Raw genomic sequence first — 24,883 nt, forward strand, 5'->3', positions numbered from 1 at the left:
ATTATGGCTAAGGAGTCGCGAGAAATAAATTGCACGGATTGACGCGCGCGCCGTAATCGAGTTTATTACGTCTCGAACGATCGGGGAACAATGAGGCATAGCGCGCCAAGTGGACTTTTCATTTCCGGCGAGAAGATGCGCAGCTCCTCGCGGCCTTTTCAGCCGGCCCGTTTAATTACGCATCCGATTAACGGCACTCCTTTGGGCAAACTTTCATTAAACGTCGATTTCTCCTTCCTTTGGAGCTGTTAGGATAATGAGAGCTGAGGCTCTTACTTGAGAATTAGAGGTAACGTTTTTCGCGCAGTGGACGAAGTAGCGATGGCCATCTCGGTCAGCGGGAGGAAATTTGTCCGGCGGGCTGTGATCGTTATCGCGACGACGACGCATATCAGCTGAGACGAGCTCCTCGACGACGCCGCCGACGGGCGAGATTACAACGAGATTACGTAATTAACGTGGCTGCATATAACATAGAGAACCGCATCTCGCGAAAAGCCATGACCTATTTCTCCGTACCGCTGCAGCGCGCGCAAGAGAGAAAGAGAGCCTCCGGCCGCGCGCGACCGAAAATATGGCTCTCATACATCTAGCGGCTAGGTTATCGCGCGCGTGCGCCGCTTGGATTCAGGCTCTTTAATTGCAGTCGACGGAGGTTGAGCTTCTCCGGCTGTTTTACAAAGTTGCGAGCTAGCGAGCCCCTCGTCTCGTCTGTAATTTAGTGGCATTAGCCTGGTATGCGAGGGCAAGTGCTCCCTGTTCAATCAATGTCTCTCTCTCTCTCTCTCTCTCTCTCTCTCTCTCTCTCTCTCTCTCTCTCTCTCTCGGGCTCGCGTGTGCGATGCAGCAAGTACTATATACGCGGACACGTGTCTCCTCTCGTCGAATATTATTCGACTCCATTTTCGAGAATAAATCTCGCACACAAGCGAGTGCGAGAAGCCGTTTATGCCGTAACGAGGGAATTGGCATTCCGCGAACCGGCGCAGCCATCGAAGAAGCAAACCTCATGCGAAATCACAAGCTACATGCGCGCTACAACTCAATGCCCCACAATCCCCTCTCGGCTTGCATATGAATTTTGAGGTTAGCAGGCAACGCAAGACTCCGCAGCGCGATAATTTCGCCCGGGGAGGAGAAAAAACCTGAACCAACCTCCACTTTCCATGAATGGGAGAGCTGCAAGGAAAAAGGGTAAAGAAAAGCAGCCGACATCGCAGCTCTCTCTCGTTTCTCTCAGGTTATTTCTCGCCAGGCGAGGCTGAGATGCAAACCACTCAATTACAGCGTATACAGCTTGGGGCGGCAGTCGCGCGAGGAATCGCAGCAGCCCGACGACGCGAGAGCGCATAACCCGCCGCTGCCGTCGAGTTATCGGAGGCGAAAGAAATCCAGGCTTTACTCCTCTGCCTTTCTTTTCTCGCTCGCGCTCTTTTGCCCCTTTTATCCCCTCGCGCGGAGATATGCGAATGCGTTGCGATCTAATCGGGACTCTCGCGATTAAGTGCCTCGCAGCTGCCTGCACGCGTGATAAAGTAATTGTGCGCGTTTTGATTTTAATGGCCTGTTTTGCCTTTTTGAGCAGAGAAAATTCACCGAGTGCGTAACAGTACCTCGCCGAAAGCCCGCGTGAGTATAACGGCAGGACCGATCCGTGTAATTTGATAAATACGTCAAATTTTTTCCTCGTCGTCGGTGCTGAAAAAAGAGCCATCACGACACCTTCTCTCTCTCTCTCTCTCTCTCTCTCTCTCTCTCTCTCTCTCTCTTTCTCTCTCTCACTCTCGGTCAGGTTAATCGGCACTGTCGTCGCCGGCCGTCCTTGTAAATTGCATCATCACGCAGATTTTGGTAAACACGAGAGAGAGCGGCAGAGGGCACTTAACCTCGAAACCAGTACACGCGGACCGCCGCGATTTCGAGCGCATACACGGGCCTGATTAATTTCGTGTACAGCTGGATCGATCGTCGGAGCTCGTGTGTACATGCACACGTCTGCGTATGTTTAATCTCGGAGAGCGACTGCTTAACAGTACTTTGCGAGCGGGCTAAATATCAGGAGCGTTTTGAGATACGAGAAACGCGCGTAGCTTTTACAGCTACGCGGACAGTGTGAGGCAGCAGTCGGACAAAAGAATTCTGGACGATAAAGCGCTTCGCGTAAACTCGTCCGCGCGGAACAAGAGGAAGTGGTGGGCAGTGTTACAGCGATAAACCGGAGAACCAGTATACATATAACTAGCCCCGACAAAGAGCTGCTACTGCTTATACTACGCGTCGCGATGATGTATCGCTTCTCGGACTTCTTCGTCGCGTACTGGTAGTGCACACGCGGGCTGTTAATACAGCGTTAACGCCGATCGATCGGCGCGTTACGTGGGACGGCCGTGTGCGGCTCGCGAGATGCATTTTTAAACGAGTCGCGATTGACTCGGTAGAGTCGAGGGCTGGATTATTCATGGTGATGTGCGGCTGGTCTCGGGTTATTTAAAGACTCGAGTTTAGATGCTTCTACTCTTGGGATTACACACGGCTGGCCGAGAGGCTAATGTCGAGGTGACGGGAAATCGATCGTTGCGAAGGTTGGACTACTCTATGTGTATGTGCATATTAGCGAAACCGAGCCTGTATAACTAGGTCACAGGACTGACGCCTGTCGATAAAAAAGAAGTATCCTTATTTTCGCGCCTCGAAATCATCGTTCTGGAAGCCGCCTTGGGATGATAATTCCCGGGACAGTCGTCCCGAAACGGCCACTGCCAACGATGACCCGTCTCTAAATTAGAGGGCGGGCAGAGCCGGGGGAGAGAGCTGAGATGGCCGTATAGATTCGAACTGCCTGATGGCGGAGCGTAATCCCCCTCAGGACGCGCGGCCAGCAGTCCGGAATCCCGTGGCCTATTCTCCCCGTCCCTTCCGCTGTGTAACACACACACACACACACAGCGCGGGGAATCCCCGGAATCGCTCGCCGCGGCCATTTTGGCGACTCGGAATCGCTCCCAGCCGCGGAACGGGGCTGATATGAAGGGAAGGACGTATCGAGATGCCGGTGTGACACTTGGTCTGTAGCAGAGAAGGAAGAAAAAATCGCTCCATAGTCTGATACGTAACGTTATACACTCGGCGGGTATCGTTTTTCGGTGCGAATAATTACGCCCGACTGCGTGTGCAGCGAGAGCTTACGTAAGCTGCAGCCGCCGCTTGCGTAACTCGAAACTGTGCCCGAGTTCTCTGTTTTGCATCGCGTTATCCGCTCTCGTACCGAGTTTTACGATTTGAAAACGTCGAGCGTAATCTTCTCTCCTCCGAACTTCGGAAATTCCTCGAACCACCAGCGCACTTCGGCAGCAGTGCGCGGCGGATAATTCGAGCATCGGCTCCGCAGGTGAGAGAGGAGCGAGCGCGTAACCATGGATAAATGATAATCCACGGGCAAACAGGGGAAACGAGCGGATGAGAGGAGTAGTTGGGCGGCGCCTGGCACACAGAAATTCAATCCAGGAATGAAGCGATAATGCGCGCACAGGGCCTATCGATCGCCGCCGGAGCACAATGCCCGCGAGCGCACGACAAAAGGTTTTGTGATGCAAATGCAGCAAAGCGCCGCCGCCGCCGCGTTGACAGGAAAATCAATTTTTCCTAATTTCGCCGAACGCTCCGGGTTACTATAAGGTTTCACGCGATCGTTGGCTTCAATGGCGACAGTTTTTTTTTTCGAGAGAGTAATATGGCTCTTTTGATTGTACAAAACGATCTAACGAAGAGACAGCAAAATGTCGTTAGCTCAAAATAACGAATCTCACGTGAAAGAGCGGTCTCAAGCTCTGCTTTATATAAACTCGGCGGAAACAGCGGTATAGCGCAGTGGAAGAAGCCAGTATACGCGGCAGCGCTTCCAGTTACATTAAATGGCTTTTAAAAAACGATTTTCTCCCCGATCACGTAATCGGGGCTCGAGCAGAGCAACGTCCGCTAAACGCGATAAGGGGAGCGCGCTCGAAAGAGCCGAGAGAGAGAGAGAGAGAGAGAGAGAGAGAGAGAGAGAGAGAGAGAGAGAGAGAGAGAGAGAGAGAGGAGAAAATAGCAGTATTATGTCCGACGCCGGTATTTAAGCCAGTTTCCTCTAGTTTACCGACGACCTAACTTTCAATTAGGAAACACTTTCGGCCGAGTAAATTCGGCGTGTTTCTCCCGTTCCGCAGCTCCATTGTGGCAGCTATACTGCTATCGATTATTCCACGGGCACACAGGCTTATTACTAGAATACACACAACGCGAATCGATCCGAACGCTGATGCGGGCGCGGTTGCCCAGCCACTAAAGGTCCGCGAATTTTTTACGTATACAGGGAAAGAAATCCTGAGCCAGATAAGGGGAAAGAAAGCCGCTTCTTCATCACGGCGTCGCGCGGCGGCGATTACTTACATCCGCGGCTGACCCACTTTTCCGTCCGGCGCTGAGCCCAAGGGTCAGCATAGCAGAGCCAGCTCTCTCGTGTATATATTCGCAATTTTTCCGAGCTCGCCGGAGTCACGCGGCAATTTGCGGAACAGCAGCGACGCCCAAGCCCTTGGCTTCGTCTCTCTCGAGTCTTTGCGACCCGTTTTCGCCGAGGAAATTGCTATTTTCTTTTTTATTTTCAAGCTATCTTCAGCTCGTTTTTGTTTATAAAGGCAGTAAAAAATTTAATTAGCCTTCGGAGGCTTGAAAAAATTCAAAACCCCTCTGTACGCGTATCGAGCGATTGCCGTCGGAAAAAGGGCCATTATCGCGTAAACGCGTAGCTTTGCCATGCGATGTATCCAAACAAAAAGCCGCCAACCATCCGCTTCCCTTTGCAGCTTTTTCATCCAATTTCGGCCTTTCCTCCCACGCGTAGAACGATAGCCGAAGTACATAGCGCATAAAACGAAAAAGTTTAGCCGCGTGGTTATTTTCCCGCGGTCCGCTTTTCATTTTCGACTTTTTTCGCAGCGCTGGTGAGTTTGTTTTTCAAGAGGGAGGATTTCAGCAACGTACAAACGGCTGAAAAACCGGCTTGTCAGCGACAGGAATTCGGTGGGCTGGCATTTTTCGCCCCCGGGCGAGAGATGATTTTCGCTGTAAAAGCGAAGAATTTCCACGCGCCGCACAGCCATGGGATATTGGTTTTCGATCTCCATAACAACAAAAAAAATCGTCAACAGCGTTATTCCTAGAAAAAAAAACTATCCGCACATGGGTAGTCTTTTCAAAATTCTTTCATTTTTCCGAGCCAACTGCCGCGCGCGGCGACAGGCAGTCTGCCAAAAATATATACACTCGCTGCGCGGAACGAGCCAAGTTGAAGAAAAAATACACGCAATAACAACAGTCGTAGAGCCGTGCGACTGCTAACCGGAATGGAAGTGCGGACACAGAAACAGAGAGAGAGAGAGTGTGTGAGAGAGAGAGAGAGAGAGCGAGAGAGAGAGAGAGAGAGAGAGAGAAAGACGTTATGAGATAAGGGACAAGTGCCGTTAGCCCTTTGCGGCGGCAGATGTGCCGTAAACCGGCGCATGTTCTGTATTAAAGGCTGAGCGGCGATGACACCAAGTCGCGCAGAGAACGTGCGTCGCTTCCTACCGAGATAATTGAAGATACGGCGTAAACTGCGCGCCAGACGATTGACCTCGTGAGCTATCGTTTGTAGACTCAGCTGTTGGCTATTATTTTAGAAAAACAGGCAATAATGAAGAGGAAACCATATAGACGGCTGATGCGTTGTTTGCATTCCACTTAATATACCGAATGACCTTGGACCGATAAACTCGCTGGAAGAGAATTAAAGCTCGGGTTCAATCTAGCTAAGTGATCTGTTTTCCCGCTCGAGACTCGTTTGGTTGCGGTACCTATATGCAGCGTTTTTTGGCGGTCTGGCGAGTGTTTGGCCGGGAGAAAATAAGGCGTCTGCTTTATCTCGATCTTCGGGTTGAGGGTCGGTTTGTTCTTGGAAAATTAAAGGAACGCGCTGTGTACTGTATTGCGGTTTCCAACAGAATAATCGATCTGTGTACACGTTCGACACACAAACACACACGGGACGGGCAGGCAGGATTCAATTGGAAATAATTTCGCTTAGCCGTTATTTGCGGAAATAAGGTCAACGCTATTGGCCGGTGAAAGTTAAATTCGTTTTACTTGAACTGCTGGTGAGCTCGCAGCTGAAAGTTCGCCCGGCTAAACTTGGTTGGCTAAGGTGTTCGGGGAGTTGCGAGGGACTGGAACGACGCGAACCGAGGCAATGGAAGAAACCGGAGAAAAAGTCCCGAGTAAACTCCCGATTCTCTAATTTTCCTCGGCGATAGACAAACTTTTTGCGAGAAGAGGAGCATCTCGAAGTCATCTCGCACACGAGTCCATTCATCCATCGCCGGAGAGAAATATACGTACAGCAATACACCTGGCTAATCAGGTGCAAACTACGGAGCAAAGCGAACAAAAGAGCCGTCCGGTCCGGAGGGCGATCGCCTCTCGAAAACCGGTTGTAACATCGATTCGATCGGATCGCGACTGCGGCTATCTCTCTGCCGCGTAACACGTGTCTCGCGAGAGCCGCTCGCGCGGTGTGTGTGTATGTGTGTGTGCCGAGTCTCGTTTACCCGATGATACCTCCTTTTGTCTCTCGCCGTCGGCAACTCCTTTATCCACTCCTATCCAGGGGGCGCTGGCTCGCAGTACGAGAAGAAAGACGTGCTTATTAAGAAGCCATCCGCGAGAGAGAGAGAGAGAGAGAGAGAGAGAGAGAGAGAGAGAAAGAGAGAGAGCTTTCCCTGAAAACAATGAAATTACTCTCTTACCGGATTTACGCCCTCCGCGAGAGAGCTAGCTGCAGCGCAGACTTGACGTTAAAGAGCGCGCACGCATAATAGCCACTTCAGAGTTTAATAATACGAACGCGTTCTGTGCGCGCGTACGAAAAAGAGCGGGCAAATTCCAGAGCCGGCGGGATTTTTGCGCGCTGCAGAGCAAACACGCCGCCGACACGAATAAGAGATAATAAGAGAGATACGAGACCGGTGGCGCTTTATTAATAATATCTTATAGTCGGCGAGAGAGAGAGAGAGAGAGAGAGAGAGAGAGAGAGAGAGAGAGAGAGAGAGAAAGAGAGAGCTCGTCGCGCGCGGCGGGGTTTGTAATTTCATTGTGTAGGCCGGGCGCATTGTTCGCCGGGCTGAAGAGCTTTATATCCACGCCCATGGGGCTCTCCTCGTGGTGCATACACCATTGTACACCAGCGCGAAAAGCAAACTCGCGAAAGTCTCCGCTGCCTGCGTTGTTTTGATCGAAACGCTGCAGCGTACAAAAGTGACTCGCTTGAAATTCGCGATATTCGCCAGCTAGCTTAGAGATTCAGCCGAGGCAGCAGTGCGGATCATATACTTTTGGTCGCGACATAGTGCCGCGCGCGCGGTTTTCGGCTCGCGTCATAATGGATTGACCGATGATCCGATCACGTGGACGATGTACCACCAGCACTGGCTCGATTTTCGCGCATGGATTTCCAGGGATTAGCTCAGCCGAGCGTAAGTGAATTTGGCGCTTTTTGACCAGGCCAGAGAGCCTGGGTGACATAATTCAGCGGATAATGCAGGCGCGCGGTCTAATTTGTCAGCTCCTCGCGGATTATTGCACCGCACTGACGCGCGCGAAATCCGAAGCGAATTCCAGGTCGCTTATTCGGAGGAGGGAAAAAATCGACGCTGTACTTCAGTCCACTTACATCACGGGAAGGAGCTGATCGCTCCGCAAGGCTCGCTCGCGCGAGCTGTGTCTCTCTCGTTCTCTCCCTCCCCTCGGCTCTATACAGAGAAACGAGCGCGCGCGTTCGACCATTAAATCGCAATTACGCTAACACGCGCATAATCCCATTCCGCTCGGGCTCGAGCATCGATGCCACTTTATGCATGCGACCTTCATCCATACAAATACACACCTGGCAGGCTGAACCCCTCGGGGTTGCGGATCTTCCTCTCTCTCTCTCTCTCTCTCTCTCTCTCTCTCTCTCTCTCTCTCTCTCTCTCAGCGAGCAGCGTTTACAAGACGAGCGCACGCAATGCCGCGCGCAGCTTTTTCTCCTTGCCCGAAGCTTTGTTTCTAGCTCGACTTCTCTGCTCTATACTCTCGGCTCTTTGTATTCGCGGGCAGTTTTTGCCACGGGAGGACCACTCGCGCACCCTTCGCTGCACGGGTTCAAGGTTACCGTCGACGAATTTCGAGTTCTCCACACCTGTCCGCGATCGCAGTGCCCGCAGCCGCGCCATTCGTTACAATCAACTATCATTTAGCCGAGCTAACGACACTGCTAATGATTATTTAGAGCTCCGCCGCCATCGGTCCCCTCCTCCCTCCCTCTCGCACGCAATAATTATCGTCGCGCATTCGCGCCTCCTTATCCACTAATGTCCCTCTGGCGGACCACCCAGAGACTCGGTGTGTGTACACGAGGTTCGAGCGCAGGGGGCAGTACCCCCCATTCACACGCCAGCTTTGTTGTCCGCCGGAGGCGAGAGTAACGCCGAACGTAGACCGGGAATTTATCGGGAGTTTGCAGTTCGCTTCGGGCGGAATTTTCGCGTGGCGGCCGGCATTAAAAAGAGAGAGAGAGAGAGAGAGAGAGAGAGAGAGAGAGAGAGAGAGAGAGACTCTCATATATAGCGGAGACGGTTTACTCGCTCGTGTGTGCGTAAAACTAAAAGTTGCGGCCAACTCAAATATCTAGAGCGATATGCCTCTCGTAATTAATTCCAAATATTTGCTCGTAAACTAATGCTGATGCCGCTCCCTGCTCCGATGCGCTGCGAGAAAAAGGAGAATTAAGTAGGGAAAATAAACGAAGAGAGAAAGCTATCGGCGCCTACGGCAACGGGGCGTTTATCAAACAAGCGGTATTCGAATTTTCGCGACGAGGCTCCGATGCGCTGCACCTGGCAAAAGGGGAGCGACGAGCTTTTATTTTACTCTAATTACGGGGGCCGATGCTGCGTACTGCACCTGCCGCGGAGAAAAAGGTACTTTGACGCTGTGCGCGTATCAAACGATCAAACATTCCCGACGACGATTGCGCGCGCGCAAGAGAAATTCGAACGATTGCCTTTGAGCGATCTCGTATACTCTAAATGCACGCTGTAATTACAGCCTGTTTTTTTTTTAAACACAGAAGAGCTGCAGCGTTGGGATGAAAATCAATCGCAAGTCTTCCTTCCCCTGAAACGAGCCACCTGCAGCAGCAGCGCCCTCTATATTATACACATAACATCGTCTCGGGGCATAGTAGCCGGAGTCGCCTTAACGAGAAGCGACATCGCGCGGGTCCGCGTCAACGGCACGTGACAGCAGTGCTGTCTGGGCTTTATCAAGCTCTCTCTCTCTCTCTCTCTCTCTCTCTCTCTCTCTCTCTCTCTCTCTCTCTCTCTCTTGTGCTCGCGCGCGCTCGACGGCAATCGTGCAGTGGCAGCATAGCAGCAGCTGCCGCAGTTGAGCCAGAGGGGAATGACACGACCGCCGATATGAGGTTTTTACCCGGGACACCGACGCGACGGCATGATGAAAATATTGGCTACCACCGAGCTGCTGCTGCGGCGGCGAGAAATACTGCGGGGGTGTGGACGTGTGCGCATGCTGAAATTTGGCTTTATTTTCGGCTGCAATTCGGAGCTCGATGATGATTACCGAGGGATTCATCCATCTCGGTTGTATTCGGCGAAATTGAAAATGCCAGAAATGTTGTAGCTAAAACTTTTCGACCTCGTGGAAGAAGAATACACTGTCGGCTAAAATTTCAAACGGTTCTCTCCATTCTTCAGCCGTCGTCTTTGAGTCCGCGCTCGCGCAGCGACTTAAAGTAAAAACGCGGCGGCGCATATGCCGCTTTGAAAGCCCAATAATGCCCGAGCAGAAACTACCCGCAAGACAAAAGAAGCAGTGAAAAAAGAGAAGCAGCAGCTCGTTCTCTCGCGGGTCAGCCTCCTAAGGCTTCTCTCCTCCCTGAGGTCGAGACGCGGCACAAAATATAACCGGCCCCAAGGACAACAACGCGTTGTACACAAGGCTCACCTTCTCCGCGAGGCATACATTCGTCGGCAAAAACAATGAGGAGCAGCGGAGGGAGAGAGAGAGAAGAGCTTGTCTCGGAATTAATATTCCCACGGGGCAGGTGACGACGCGCAGGACGGAAAAATTTCGGCCCTTTAAGGTGCATTAGGGTCGTCGAGTTTTTCGCCGAGCGGCTTTGCCTGCGGAATACCAAGTGCGCATCGGCCTTCGCTTATTGTGTGCGACTGATTTGAGTCATCGGTCTTCGTCGCTAATGGAATCGCCCTTGTTTCGCAGAGAGGAAATCAGTTCGAGCGATAAACTCCTTCTTCTCAACAAGGACGTCGACGCACGAGACGAAGACGCGTAGCGGACGTCTATCCAGAATAAGTTTCTCTCAAGTGGATTATCGGAAGCCCGCGAAGTCGGCGAATTAATCGCCTCCGTAGCTGCTGCTGCGCAGTAGCGGCTTATTGTCCATTTTCGGCTCGGACGGAGTTTAATCGGCTTTTATTATGTGCCTCGTTTATCCCCTTCACGTTATCGAACGACGAGCCATGAAAACAGAAGCGAAATTTCAGCATCGCTCTACTCTTATTTACAAATCGGCGCCGAGGCGTAAAAAAACTACAGTCAGCGAATGAAATTCCGGCGAGAAAACAAAGGGGGGTCGAGGCGCCGGATTCCATTCGCGGGAGAGTTTGCAGCGTACAGCGCGCCCGGGCTGGGGGGAATTCAATTGGGAGCGACCGGGAAAAAAAGGAGCGAGACGAGTATAGAGCGAAGGCGAAAAACGCGCTAATCTACGGCTCTGGATTTCGTTTCGCGCAGGTGAAACCGAGTGAAAATTGGAGAGGACAAAGCCGAAAGAGGAAGAGCGAGCGAGCGAGAGGGAGAGAGTTAACCCTCCGCGTTAATCAATGTTATCGCGAGATTAAACGCAGTCGGCAGGCTCGTCCGTTCAAAAACGAGAGTCGCGGCGGACTCTCTGGCTTTATGCGGGCTGACTCTTGCGTAACTTCGTTTGCGGGCTGCTTCTATATACCGCCGTCGCGCGATTCTCGTTCGGACGGGCACATTTGAATTATTTCGACTTGAAGCGCTGCTGGGGCTGTTATGCATAGCTTTCGCTTTGTTTGCCGAATCGGCCTGCGTAAATACGCGGGGAGTGACGCGCGTCGCGCGCGGGGCGTGAAATGCACCCCGACGTTCGTTACGCTCCGAGAGTAGAAAGACGCGTGTATGGTTTTCGGAAAATTTCCAGCGAGCCTTTTCGAGGGGGCTTTAAGTTAACGAGAGCGCAGGCCTTATCGAATTTCCCGCGATCGGGGCCGACTCTCCACCGAAATCCAGCAGCTCCAAAACGCTTCGTTAGCGCGCTCGTTAATGAAAAGGGTCGTCGTCGTCGAGGAGTCGAGGAGTCGTCCTTTTTTCTCCCGTTGCTGCTGTGCCACTGTACGAGAGGAAGTTCGAGCGGGGTGATTATTATTCGGCGCCGAGCGTCGATGTAGCTTTTGTTTAATTACAAGTATCGGCTAATTGCGAGTTGTCCCCCTCGCGTGTATACGCTGCGTCGCGAGCGATCTTTATTTTATTGCAAGGGCTGCGACGTCGCACCTGACCAACTTCGGCGTGACAATGACGATCGCCAATTATACCTTGGAATTTTCACGCTCGCGCGACTTCGATTCTCGTTGTTAAAAAGTGCACACAATACTCGTTTTTACGTGAAGCTCCGCTGGCAGTTTCCGGAAAATCCACGCGCGTGATTTTTTTCAGCACCGCGCAGCTCTTTCTGAAATTCTGAAAGCGACGACTCGCGCTGCGCGAGAAAGGCAAGATAAAAGCGGAGGGCCAGATAAGTACCGGGTTTCCCGTCGGCTTTCAGAGAGCCGTGGAGCACGATTTTAACCCACTTCTTCTCTCCCCCGGAGAGAGAGAGAGAGAGAGACTGCATTCTTTCCTTCTCCTCTGCCTGGTCGACTCGCGCGCGCGTCAGAGATTGATTCCGACAAGCCCGTATTTAAAATTAGAAGGCGTGCGCTTCTCGAGAGATCCAATTGTTTACACTCACCGCGATATCCCTCCCGCTGCTCGTAAGTGTGCATTCTAGAAATTCCTGGGAACAGTCGCTGAGTACGTACCTGCAACAGAAAGAAAAATTTCGTGAGGAGAAGTCGGAGAGCTGAGGAGGCGCGGTTAGCGTTTATTGCTCTATTGTTGCAGCCCGCGATGATGTTGCAAGCCCGGGCATAGAAGTAAATTTTATCTACATAATGCCGGAGCGAGAGCTAATGGCTGATCGCCGAGGATTTACGAGCGGTTTTATGGATATTTTAATTCCCCGCCGAGCTTTGTACGTACACGAGCGCGCGCGGCGGGCTGTTCTCCCATCAGCTGATAAAAATTGTATATACGTACAGAGCACAGCTATAGCTAGCGCTCGGCAAGTGCACGTGTCTGTCGCCGCGCGGCTCGATAAATCTTATCTCGCTCCGATCCGTCCGCATATATCCGAGCGAGCTCGTGTACGCGAGGATGTACACGCGCGGGCACGTCAAAACTCTAGAGATGTCGTCGCCGAGCAGCGCGATGATTCGGGGATAAGGAACAAAGCTCGCTTCCCGCGGTACACGCGTTTTCGGCCTCGTAAATCCGCCTCGACCTATACTTCCTTCTCGGTTTCTTTTTCTCCTCTCTGTCTATACACTGCTGCAGCTCCTTTTGAGGGCCGTCGTCGCAGCTTCGACGGGATTAGAACCGGTCCCCGCCGCGCGGAAATAAAATCGGAGCAGCGCGCTCTCGGAAAACTGGTTATCCGACCGAAATTTAAGGACAATCTAGCAGTCGATACGGAGACTCGTCTGAAAAAGCACACTGCGAACAAAGCCGGGACACACAGCTGCACGTAGTAATCCACAGCAGCAGCATCAGGCTGTACAATGGCCGCATATGTGTGCGCGCGAGCGGGCAATAGTGCCCAGAAGACATAATATCTCGGCGTAGGTATGAACTGCTCGCGCGGCGCACTATCGCCGGGACCGAATCTTGATGGCCGGGGCTGCGTTTTACGATTGTACGCCGGCGCAGCGCGCAATGATTCCTAAGGATGCCGCGATAGGCATCTCTTGGCCGCGAGCGCAAGCGACGAGTCAATTGTAAGAGCGCTGAAGTAGGGGTAAAGCGAGATACTCTGATCTCTCTCTCTCTCTCTCTCTCTCTCTCTCTCTCTCTCTCTCTCTCTCTCTCGTGGGCTGTTTATGGCAGCTCGCACGCTCCTTAAAGTGGGAGCGATTTGTAAATTGGACGTGGGAGGCTTGCTGTACATCGGCTCTATGGATTTTGCGTAACTGTAAAATCCCGAGACTTGCTTATAATATTCACGCGATTCTCATTGCGAAATGCAGCTCGTCGCCGTTTTCACGCTCGGCTGTGGGTTATGCACGTACGAAGAAGTTTCAGCGCATGATGAGGCATAAGAGCCCGATGAAGACGAAGGACCTCTGCTGGAAACCGAGATAAAACGCTCTCGAGTATTCGCAGTAGAATACGTCGCAGCAAAGTTGATTAAAGCCGGTGTGCGTTCGCCGCCTCGAGGAACAATTTAATTTCGCTGCTCGCGCGCGCACCGTTTTATCCCTCCGAGGCGCGCAGAACCAGCGAGTGTAACAACAGCGGCATCAGCTACACGCTATGCGTCGTACGACATCGACATATCGTGGAAACTCGAGCGCGCATGTAAACTCGCGTTACGGAATTAATGGAGTGTGGTTAACGCACGACTTCTCCGCTCTCAAGCCGTGTACGTATATATAGCTACCTCGCCGGAAATGACTTTGAGATTTCGACTGCAAGCTGCACGTGGCCTACTCGTAAGCGACGCCCTTTAACGCGACTTTGATGCCGTCGAAGAATCGCCCGGGATCAGAGGGGCGCCGCGCGGTCTCGAAAACAACGCTCTCGTGTAACTTGCAAGCTCGGAGAACTTTCCACGTCGGCCCTGTCTATTTCTCCGTATACGTCGGTCAAAGTTTACCAATTACCCCTACGGCGTAATTCACTTACGTAGTGCACTCGGTGTATCGAATCGAATTACTCGAGTTCTTGAAATAATATCGCGAGGAAATAAATTTCGCTATACAGAGCCTACATATTTCGCAGCGTCGTTGAAAACCGTTGGCCAGATCGATACCAGTGTGTCTGCTTGGCAGCTGCCACAGCGTCTACTCGGCGAAAAAGGCCGCGCACTGCCAGAAAGAGCGATTCTCCTCGCTTTTTGCAGACGACTGGTCTGTTGCTGCTGTGTTTTATTGCTGACGCGCGCGGTTTGGCTCGCTGAGCAGGAGAATTCGATTGTTTTGATATCGGAAATTTCCCGCGGCTTACGCGCCGCATTTCATCCGCATATTTCTTTTTTAAACCGCCTCGCCCAGAAGATTGGCCTCTGATGGCCGGCGATTAGAGAAGAGCTTATTCGCACTTTATATGCATAGGCTTAATCAATCAGGCGAGCTATCCGGGAGCAAAAGAAGCGCTGCAGAGAGAAATCGAGAGTGAGCCGAGCCAGAGTAGTGTGTCTATGGAGCGGCAAAACGACAACCCGATATATGCATCACTCGCTCTGCGGTAGCGAAAGTACAGCGAGCGAGCGAGTCTGCGTGCGGCGCTTAATTATGCTGCCGGCGATCGGCAAACTGGATTCGGCATCCGGCGATTAGCGGTGCACGTGCAGCCGCGACTCTTTTTTTCCTCTCTATCCTCCGCTCGCCTAGACAGACTCGTTGCTCGAGCTCTGTATATTTTACTCCCGAGCGTTTAGAGGAGGCGTTCGCGCAGGATTAATTGCGAGAAGAGGAGATTCGGTATGCGCGCGAGCGACTGAAGAAGCCGTTGTGGGATGGGGAAGCAAGAAAGACCCACCGCGAGATCGATGCGCGAGCGAGCACGCGAAAAAATCGGCAAAAACGAACCGAAATAAGGAAATCTCCTGACGGATGTGTACGACGAGAGGGAAACACACACTCACACAGAAGCTGCAGTAGCACCGCGCCGGCTCTCAATGAAAATATAAGGAACAGGCGAGACCGGTTGGGCCGGCCGCGGCCACATACGCAACGACGACGACGACGACTCGTTCGCCGTCTCGCTCTTTTAATTGAATCAACGATGGCTGCGACGCTCTCGCGGTTATTTACGCTGATGGGCTGCGCTGAATTTTACGACTGCCGCGAGCTCTCGCTCGAGATTCGATATTTTTCCGCGCTCGTTAACTTTCAATTCGAGCTCGCGCGACTTTGAACCGATTTTCTGGGAGTAAAAAGGAGAAGATAACGTAGAAACAGCGAGGCGAGGAGAGACAAAGAGGAATATATCGATGGGAGCGACGGAGGAACATTAATCAGCGTCGCGCTCTCGCGCATGTTAATTCCAGCCTATTAACCGCGTGCGAGGTGTATACGCCTATCCTCGCGTGTGGCGCGCCGGCTGGTGTATACACGGCCCGGGGATTATGAATGGGACGGCGGCGGTGCATCTGGAAAAAGGAGTGGTTTCCGCTCGTGTCTCTCCACTATAGCGACACGCCTGCTGCGCTTTCGCACTTGCGATTTTCTCCGACTGCAGAGAGATAGTCTCTCGCTCGTAAATTTTGCGAGATTTCGAGATTGCGAGAAAGTGCGCTTTCGACCGATACTCCGAGTTTAGGTTTTCACCAGCCGATAACCGCAGTTTCGGACCCTTTTTTCCCTCCTCCGCTTTTTCTCCGCTGCTTGAGCAAGGAGCGAAAGTTTCCATCGCCGTTTCTGCGACCTGAATTAACGAAGCCGAACGGTCAAAGATACATCGAAACGTAAACACTCGGACGTTTCAATTCGATGCAATCAATCGGCCGCGGCCGTGTATGCGCGGCTCCTATGAAAAATAATGATCAATCTTGGCGACCGTCTCACTAAAAATTCCAATCCAGCCGTCGGGGGTCGGAATAATAAAAGCATCGCCGCGCGGCCGATGCATCTGTCGGCTATTATACGGCTGCGATGCTCACGTTGTGCACAGAGCCGAGAGAGAGAGAGAGAGAGAGAGAGAGAGAGAGAGAGAGAGAGAGAGGATCCGTCACCTCTTCGGATCCGCGGGCACTTGTGCCCGGGAGTATACAGCAAGCGCGCGCGCGAGAGACTCGAGAGAGAGAGAGACCGGGTCACGTCGATTAAGCCGCCCCTCGTGTCCGTCCGTCTCATCCGGGGAGGCTCGCGCTTGCCTTCTCTTTCAGCGGCGGCAGCAGCAGCAGCAGAAGGCTGAAAGTGCCGCTAGATAAGAGATAATAATAATTGAACGACGGCTCTTTCTGACGTCAGCGGTAATGACATTGTTCCGTTACGCGGCACAAAACCGAGCGAGCCGATCGCTGCGGCGGCGGCCCTTCTTAGCACCGCTCCGAGCTGTATTATAGACTCTCTCTCTCTCTTTCTCTCGCGCTCGCGAGCGCGAAATTTATGCCGCTACGCGCGAAAAGTAGAGAGGCTCGCGCTACTTTTTCGAGGTAGAGATGGAGCTCTGTACGAGTGAAATTGCGCGAGAGTAGATGCTCTTTGTGCGATGAAGATTTATCGCCGATCTTTCTCCTCCACGTGTGTTCGCTGTGACACATGGACGCGTGTATACTGCCCGGCGATGTATAATGGCTTTCGCGAGTTTTTTTCCAGCGAGAGGAATCGATACGCCGCGTGATTAATCGCCGATAATTGTTCGAGCCGGCGAAAAAAGAGAACGAAATTAATCAACGAAAACGCGCGAAGATCTTATCTCCTTTTCAATCATCGAGAGTATTCCGAGGAAAAAAAGTTACAAAAACGAGCTACGCAATATCCACCGGGGTGAGCGCGTGCAATTATCTTTTTTCCTTTACTGGCTGCGCGTGCGTGTCGAGGGACCATTCGGAAGAATCGACCGGAGTAGCCGGCGATGATCGCGCGCGACTAGGCTCTCCGGATTAAAGCCCTTTAAGTACGAGAAAATAAGAGAGCGCCGCGCGGCTTTTCATTAGAGCTATAGTCCCCCCTCTCGAGATCTCTTATATACATGCGCCGTCGAGAACGAAATGGAAATTGCCGAATCGCGTGGTTTTGACTGCCGCTGAATTTCTAATCTCGAACGCAATTTTAAATGCGCGCGGCGAAACTCTCGAAAGGAGAAATCTCGACGTTTTCATTACCGGAGATCAAAGAGTCGACTCGAGCGCGCGGGAATGTCGATCGACTGCTTCCCCTCGCGCGAGCATAACCTTGAGCGAGTGCGGAGATTCATATTCCGGAGCGACTTCTGAAAAGCTGTGGGGCACACAGTTGGCTGACGATCGTGTCGTCCCTCCGCAGTCTGCTTCTTGGCGGCGACGAGGGGGATTATCGATTCCGGGGGAGCGAGAGGTTACTCGAGGTTCGTTGCTTCCATCTGCTCGCAGCTCGAGGAGTGCAATACTCTGTATTAAAAAAAACGGATAGCGAATCGAACAAAAATTGTAATTGCTATAACTATGATGTAGACATGGGATGCAGGAGGAAAGGGGCGAGTAAAGAGAGACGAGAATTGCATTTACAAACAGTACGCTTTATTTTCATAGTTCACTTCACTCATCATCATCACCATCATCATACCGGTCGAGAGCAGAGCGTGTCGACGACGCATATCGCACGCACTAGCAATGTACATAGTAATCACGAAATCGAAGAGCAGGGGTACACGGGGAGGGCTGCGTTTCGCGAGAGAGGAAGAAAAACGACGAATAGAACAGAGAGTGAGAGACCTCGAAGCTTCGTCGGGGCCACGATCGAAGTGCGCGCTCGATAATTCGATCGCGGTCCGCTACAATACACGTCATCGAGTTTTTCCCCTCTCGCGGCGTAGGCCGCTCGTCGATTACAATTGTACACACGTCGTCGCCGGGGCTCGCGAGAGCTGAACACGAAAAGCTCGTCTCGCTGCGAATAAATTAAGTTTTCCGAGATCGTGAATAAATACATCAGCGTGTCTGCGACGCGAGACGAGCGCTTCGCGCGCGCTATTATTACACATTTGACTAAAATCGTTCTCCACAGCTGCACGACGGGGCATCAGCGAAAAGTGAAAACCCGCGCTATACACATACGTATACACATGGACATCGAATAAAGTTCGATCGCCAGGCGGACTTTCACTTTTGCTCGAAGCGCTGCAGCGGCTCTTTGAAAATTTCCTTACTTCGTCTCGCGTCTATATCGTATATGTTACAGAGTTGTCGCAGGGACGATTCGCGATACACACAGTGTTATTACAATAAATAAATTACGGAGCCGCCTTTTCCTCTTCTTCTACCAGAGCCGTTGTCGTCGGATGTACGCGCACCTATACACAGTCGCCGTCGTGCGGCTAAGAGAGAAAGAGAGAATATAACCATACAGCTCGTTGACCCATCGATATCACAGTTCCTCCCCGATATCCGGCCTCGAAATCGTCGCAATCGAGAGGGAGAAGTGTATTCGCGCGCGCGCGTGTGTCCGTGTATGTAGGCGGACAAACGAAGAGCGAACGGGAATAATTAATGCTCGTACACGTGTAATCGATAACGCGCTATTGCTTGAGAAATCGACCCGAAGTTTGAGAATTCGATAAAGTTGTTCCTTTTTTTATGCGATTTCCGGATTTCGAGTTTACGACGCGCGCGTTAAAACGAAAAAAAAAGTGAAATTTCACGACGAGGAAGATAAAATTTGAAAAACGGATACACACGCAACAGCGACGGAATAAATCCCGACCGAGTCGACTCTTCGAATTACCATACATCAATTCATCGTTATTCGCGAGCGGGCAAATGAGGCCCCGGCTGCACAATTTCCCTTCTCTTTCGCGCCGTTTCCAAAGTAAGTATATACATAAAACCGCAACGATCGCGCGAGCGCAATAAAATCACACACATACTGAATTTCTCATTTCTCCCCTATAGCGCTCTAACCTACTTCTCGCGTTTCCTACACACACACGCTAACACCGACGTTATCGCGATTCCGAATTTCCGCGCAACAGTAGGCCGCGTGTATACACCGGCAATATAACCGAGGGGAAGGAGAAAAAAGAGCCGATCTCGTTGTGTGTACACATGCATGTGCTCGCTTTCGCAATCGTCGCTTTTAATCCTAAACGTCGCCTAATCGATCGGCGCCGATCGCACGAGAAAACGTGCCGTTCCGCAGCCGCGAATCGAATCGCGCTCCAGTCACGCGTGCAGCTGTGCCGACTCTCCGTGCTGCGTCGAATCTGCTGTGCGGGCTTTTGCGAAACTCCGTTTTTTACTTTTTGTTACCTATATCGCAATCCGCTAACGCGACAAACAATTTCGTTAGGTATAATTGTGTCAAAAATTTCGTGTCACGCGATACAGCGCGCTCTCGCTCGAGAGACAATAGAATCGCTCGTCTACAATTGTGCGCGAGCGTGTCGGTGCAATCAGAAAACTCGGGCCGGAAGAGAAAGTCTCCTATAAATATACGTATAGTGTGTACACGCTGTGCGACGAAATTCGAGCGCAAAAAGAGGCCGCCTCCGGCGCGCTCGTGGAAAAGGAAATATTAGCTCTTTCTCTGTCCGTCTCTCTCTTTCTTTCTCTCTCTCTCTCTCTCTCTCTCTCTCTCTCTCTCTCTCTCTCTCTCTCTCTCTCTCTCTCTCTCTCTCACACGTGCGCACGTGTGTATGCGCCAGATGCACGGGTATTGTATATCTATAGCTATTCGGCGATTTCCCTCGGCGAGCGAGCCGAGAGAAACGCGCGCGCTCCGGAGTCGTTGTTATTTTACGAGTGCAATTAGAGCCGATTCTTTTCCCCCCGACTATATCGCCGAGCGATTATTAGTATTATCGTTTCTCTCTTTCGCTCTTTCGGAAAAATTTCACGACATCTCTGCTCTCTCTCTCTCTCTCTCTCTCTCTCTCTCAGGCCGCGCAGTTCAAGGAACGCAAGTGGAATCGAGTGCTCGTCCTCGAGAGGCGAGGGCCGATTAGCAAGCCCCTCTCTCTTTCTCTCGAGTCGTCGACAATAATGTTAATCGGTAATAATTATCATAATAATAACATATATTTATATTTATCGTGTGTGTGTGTGTGTCTTGTGTCGTGTATACATATACATCATACGCGTGGCGACCGGTTTCCTCGCGCGCCGGGGAAACTCGAAATCGCGAGGCGACGTCGGTTTGCCGTCGATTTCTCCGTGTTCGTTTTCGTGTGTACGTATGTGAGAGTGTGGATCTATATTATACTCTTAGTCCAATATTGGCTAAAGCGTAAGTGTGAGTGTCGTCACCTCTCGCGGTTCGTATTTCGACGGCAAACGGACGTTCGTGACTTAGCGAAATCGGAAACTACCTTTTCCTGCGCTATATAGCTTCTGCTTATACATACGTTGACCTGTGCTAGAGCGCGTTTGCGGAGCAGCGAGAAAATCGCGCCGGTGTATTACTAGCCGCATATAAGAGAGAGAAAAAAAGAACGAAAATGAAACGTGTCTCGGCCATCTCTCGTCGCTCCGCTCGCGCGCTTTTCATATGTGGATACAGATATATTTATAACTCGAGAGTGCGCCGCTCGCTGTCTTTCGGTTCAGTCACAGATAAGAACAAACACATTTTAGCATAGTCGTGTAACACTCGCGAACTGCACAGTGGGACATGCGGAGCAGTGGCAGCCGCAGCCGTGGCATCACTCCTCGGCCTGCAGGAGCGTGCGGAAATCCTGCTGGAGCTTGGACTCGTGGTAGCTCCAGATGTCGTCGCTGAGCTCCTCGTCGTCGGGGAAGGCGAAGGTCTTGAGCTCGTCGGAGCTGCAGTCGTAGGAGCTCGTCGTCGGCGAGGACGAGTAGAACTTGATCTCGAGGTCGCGGTGCCCGTTCGGCGAGGTCACGATCTCGGTGCTGACCTCCAGCGGGCCCTGCAATCCCGGGCTCCCGGGGCCGCTGCTCAGCGGCGACGAGGACGACTGGAGGCTGGAGTTCTGGCTCGAGGGCGTCGCGGCCGAGGCGTCGCCGCGCCAGCTGCCCTTCAGGGCCGACTCGGTGCCGGACTGGCCCCGGTCGCCGATCACGCCCACGTCGCGGTTCGGCAGCAGCTCGCCGCCGCCGGGCATCTCGCCGTTGCTGAAGTAGCTGCTGGGGTCGCTCCAGCTGCGGCGCAGACCCTCGGCCGGCCTGAGTCTCAGCTGGCAGGGGTTGTCGGCGACGTCGAACACGTGGTGGCCCTCCTGGCAGATGAACGGCCGGGTCAGGAAGACGGCGGCCGGCAGCTGCGAGTAGCGGTGGTGGTGGTGGTGGTGGTGGTGGTGGAAGTCCGAGGACTGGTGGCCCTGCAGGTAGGGGAAGCCGTTCTGCTCGCTGACGTCCCAGACGAGGGTGGCCGGGTCGCAGTAGCGGCACTGCTGCTGCTGCTGCAGGCACTCGTCGATGGGGCCGCCGCTGGGCGGGCTGTGCTCCTGGTGGCAGGCCAGCGTCACCGGCTCGTTGTAGTCGTGCAGGAAGCGCGCGTTGCCGCCGTTATGGTGATTGTGCCTAAGATAGCCGGCCTTCGCCTGGCAGACCGGAACTGGCAGGATGACGTTCCGGTTGTCGTCGAGCACTTTCACCTGCACGTGTCGGTGCTGCTGCTGCTGTTGTTGCTGCGAATAGTTGTTGCCGCGCTGCCTCGTGTCGACGACCTCCTGACTCTGCGCGTTGACGGCGCTGTTCGAGGTCGTGGAGCTCGCCGACGAGTTGTTGACTCGGCCGTAGCCGCTGTTGTTAGCGTTGATCGGCCTCCGCTGGCCCTTGTAGTAGCCGTCGCCGTTGACGTAGCGCGCGCCGCCGTCGTACGCCTGGTAGGGCTTCATCTGCTGCTCGATGGCCGCGGCGTTGCTGCCGGGCATCGAGGGGCTCTGCTGCAGTCCCTCGTCCGCAGTTTTGACGTCGCTCGCGGGGTTGGGGCCGGCGGCAGTCGCCACGCCGCCGACCACAGCGCTGCCGCCGCTGACCACCGGCGGTGGTTTTCGGTCCTTCTTTCTCCGCTTGCGGGGCTTGATGATGCGGGGCAGGCTGTTCTCCGAGTTGTTCGAGCCGGAGCTCTCGTCGCTGGCGATGCTCAGCGAGTCGATGTTGGTCGTCGTCGCCTCCTTGCCGCCCGCGTCCTTCGCGCCCGTCGACTGCTGCTGCGGCTTCTTCTGCTCGCCGGTCGTGACCGAGCCGGCCTTGTTGAGCCTCGGCGGCGGCTGACACCTGGCCAGGTTGGCCGATACGCTGCCGGCGCTGCCGACCGTCAGACCGGCCACGCAGTTGGCGATCGCGGCGGCGCCGTTGGGGATCTTGGCGCGAGCGTTGCCGCCGTTGTGGAAGCGGCCGGTGGACAGTATCAGCGGCGCGCCCTGCGTGTGCACGGCCAGCCTCGCGAGCGGCACCCGCTGGTCGTTAAGCTGTTGCTGCAGCTGCTGCTGTTGCTGTTGCTGGCTCGGGGGCGAGCGCTGACTGCGCCGCGGGTTCGAGGCCATGGATATCAGCGGCGCGCCGCCGGCCCAGGTGCCCACCGCTCCGAACTGGCTCTGCTGGCATTGCTGCTTCGAGTTTCGGAGCTGCTGACTCTGCGGCTGCTGCTGCTGCAGGTCCTGCTTGCGGCAGCCGGACGAGGCGAGCAAGGGCTTCTGGAGGCCCGAGGCGGCTCTGCCGGTCGAGGAGATGAGGCAGCTGCCGATGTAGCGCTCCACCTCGAGGGCTCCCTGTGAGGCTGGACTCATCTTGAGCTGCGCGCTCTCCTGCTGCTGCTTCACTTTTGCTTTGCAACTTCACTCGGCTTGTAGCTGCTGGGGCTACCTCTTCGCTCCGTGGAACAACAACTCCGTGTCACATCACACAAACGCGGGGCACTGGCTCACTCAACGATGCTCTGCCTTAGCCCATCTCCACTTGAGGGACGGGTGAGAGACGAGCCGCGCGACGACACTCGGACACGGAGAACGACTCTTCCGCGAAAGAGGGAAGCAGACGGACAGATCGCTCTTTTGGCTATGTTGCGGCAGCGACCAAACGTGCCAGCGGCCGGAGCGACACTGGCGCACCGCCTGTCTGCTGCGCGCGAGCCGCCGACGCTCCCCCCACCACTCTACTCCAGGCGCTCTCTCTCTCTCTCTCTCTCTCTCTCTCTCTGTCCCCCACTACGCAGCCCGCTCTCTCTCTCTCTCTCTCTCTCTCTCTCTCGGTGGGGGGACCGCGCGCGCGTTTCTCCTCGCGGCGGCTCGACATCGTACTCCAAATACGCGAGGCTTTCCTTCCGCTGACGCGTTACGCGGCCGAGAGGGTGGGGGCGGCGAGACGGGAGAGATGGCGCGCGCGAATGTTTATTTCGTCTGCTGTGGATGCAGCCGCAGCAGCGCCGGCTTTCGGCAGCGGCGCTTTCGATTGTTATCGCGCTCTCCCTCCGACGTCTGATGATACGTTTGTTTTGAGCACGAGAGGCTTCTGATTAGCCGGCGAGCCTGTGATTACGCTTTTTTCGCGGCTGTTGTCCTGCTTATTCTCGTGCTCGGCGGGAATCAAATTACACGCCGGCTATAATGAGACGCACGGCGAGATTTTTCTCCTCGCCGTATAGTACACTAATGCCTGCGCGGATAAACGTGATTTATCGGCCGTTCGCTTTCTCCGCTAAATCAATCTCTCGACGGCTGTGTGAATGGCTCGAGATTAAAATTGATTTTTTGCCGGGCAACACCTGCTGCGGCGTTTTCTTGGACAGGAAAAAAAACAGAAGGTGGGATTGTTGACTCGCCGTCGACGAAAAAAACACCCGATCCAATTCTCTCTCTTCTCGGCTCTCGTTCGTATGCACGCAACAGCTAAATCATTTCGAGTCTCGCCCGGAGATAAAAGCGGCCTCTACTGCAGCGAGAAAAAGTAACCCAAGCGGCGGCAGCGGCAGCAACAGTGGCTGCTAAGAAAAACTTGCTCATCATCGTCGATATTATTCATAGATGCTCTCGAAAGGAAAAAAAGGAAAACACAAGTCTCGAGAGCTCGGCGCTCAGCGCCGATAAATTTCCCGCTCGCGGCTGCATCGACTTTTAGCTCCGGCCGCGATATAAATCAGCGTAATTCTCTCGATAAAGCTAACGTATCGAGAGCCATGCATCTCTGGAGTCCGAAACAATCCCGCATCTGCGGCTGTGTAGCAGCTAGAGAGAGAGAGAGAGAGAGAGAGAGAGAGAGAGAGAGAGAGAGAGAAGAGAGAGAAGAGAAAGTGAGGAAGGGAGGGGAGAGGGGAGAACGAGCGGATCAAACGCGGACGCCCTCGCATCTGGGCCGCGCGTCGAAAGTGGGTCGGCCGAGTCATCAATTGCCCACGGCGAGAGAGCGACAGAGAGAGGAAGCGAGTTTCTTGGTGTGGCTCGTCGGCATACGCCCGCTTCATCTTCTGACTGAAACGAGTCGATAAGCCTTCCTACATGCCTATACGCGACTCGCTGCAGCTCTCTTTATTACCGCGGCTTTAGGGGAGTGAGGACAGTCAGCGTGACACTAATTTTTTCTTTGGAAGCTGAACCAATATTTTTTTTTCTCGGTTGATGACTCTCGGCTTTAAAATTCATTCGTTCGCTGCGCCGAGAATCTATCATCCGTCCGAACGTGTCCGTCTGATACTACTGATCGCTACCATCAGCCGTGTTTGATCAACGGATGCATCGCATAGTTTTGAAAAGAGTCTGCTTTCGTAACGCAAGCTCGTAACGAACGCCGTGTCAGGGACTGAGAAATTTTTCACTCCGCAGACCGAAGCACGCCGTTTCTTCGGAA

General features: G+C 53.3%; 2 protein-coding genes across 4 annotated transcripts in view; both read right to left on the reverse strand.

Annotated features, from left to right (window-relative positions):
* Positions 1-24,883, reverse strand: part of LOC100122037 (CCR4-NOT transcription complex subunit 6-like) — a 287,898-nt gene that overhangs the window by 214,162 nt on the left and 48,853 nt on the right. The window lies entirely within an intron of this gene.
* On the reverse strand, positions 17,638-24,159 carry LOC116415948. Its single transcript, XM_031921699.2, has one exon. It carries the CDS (start codon positions 22,828-22,830, stop codon positions 20,779-20,781), a length of 2,052 nt encoding a protein of 683 aa, XP_031777559.1. The 5' UTR covers positions 22,831-24,159; the 3' UTR covers positions 17,638-20,778.

This window comes from Nasonia vitripennis, chromosome 1 (assembly GCF_009193385.2).
Source record: "Nasonia vitripennis strain AsymCx chromosome 1, Nvit_psr_1.1, whole genome shotgun sequence".
NCBI lineage: Eukaryota > Metazoa > Arthropoda > Insecta > Hymenoptera > Pteromalidae > Nasonia > Nasonia vitripennis.

Bases quoted from the DNA above. Each gene is read 5' to 3' on its own strand.
- LOC116415948 (XM_031921699.2), bottom strand. From the start codon at position 22,830: ATGAGTCCAGCCTCACAGGGAGCCCTCGAGGTGGAGCGCTACATCGGC.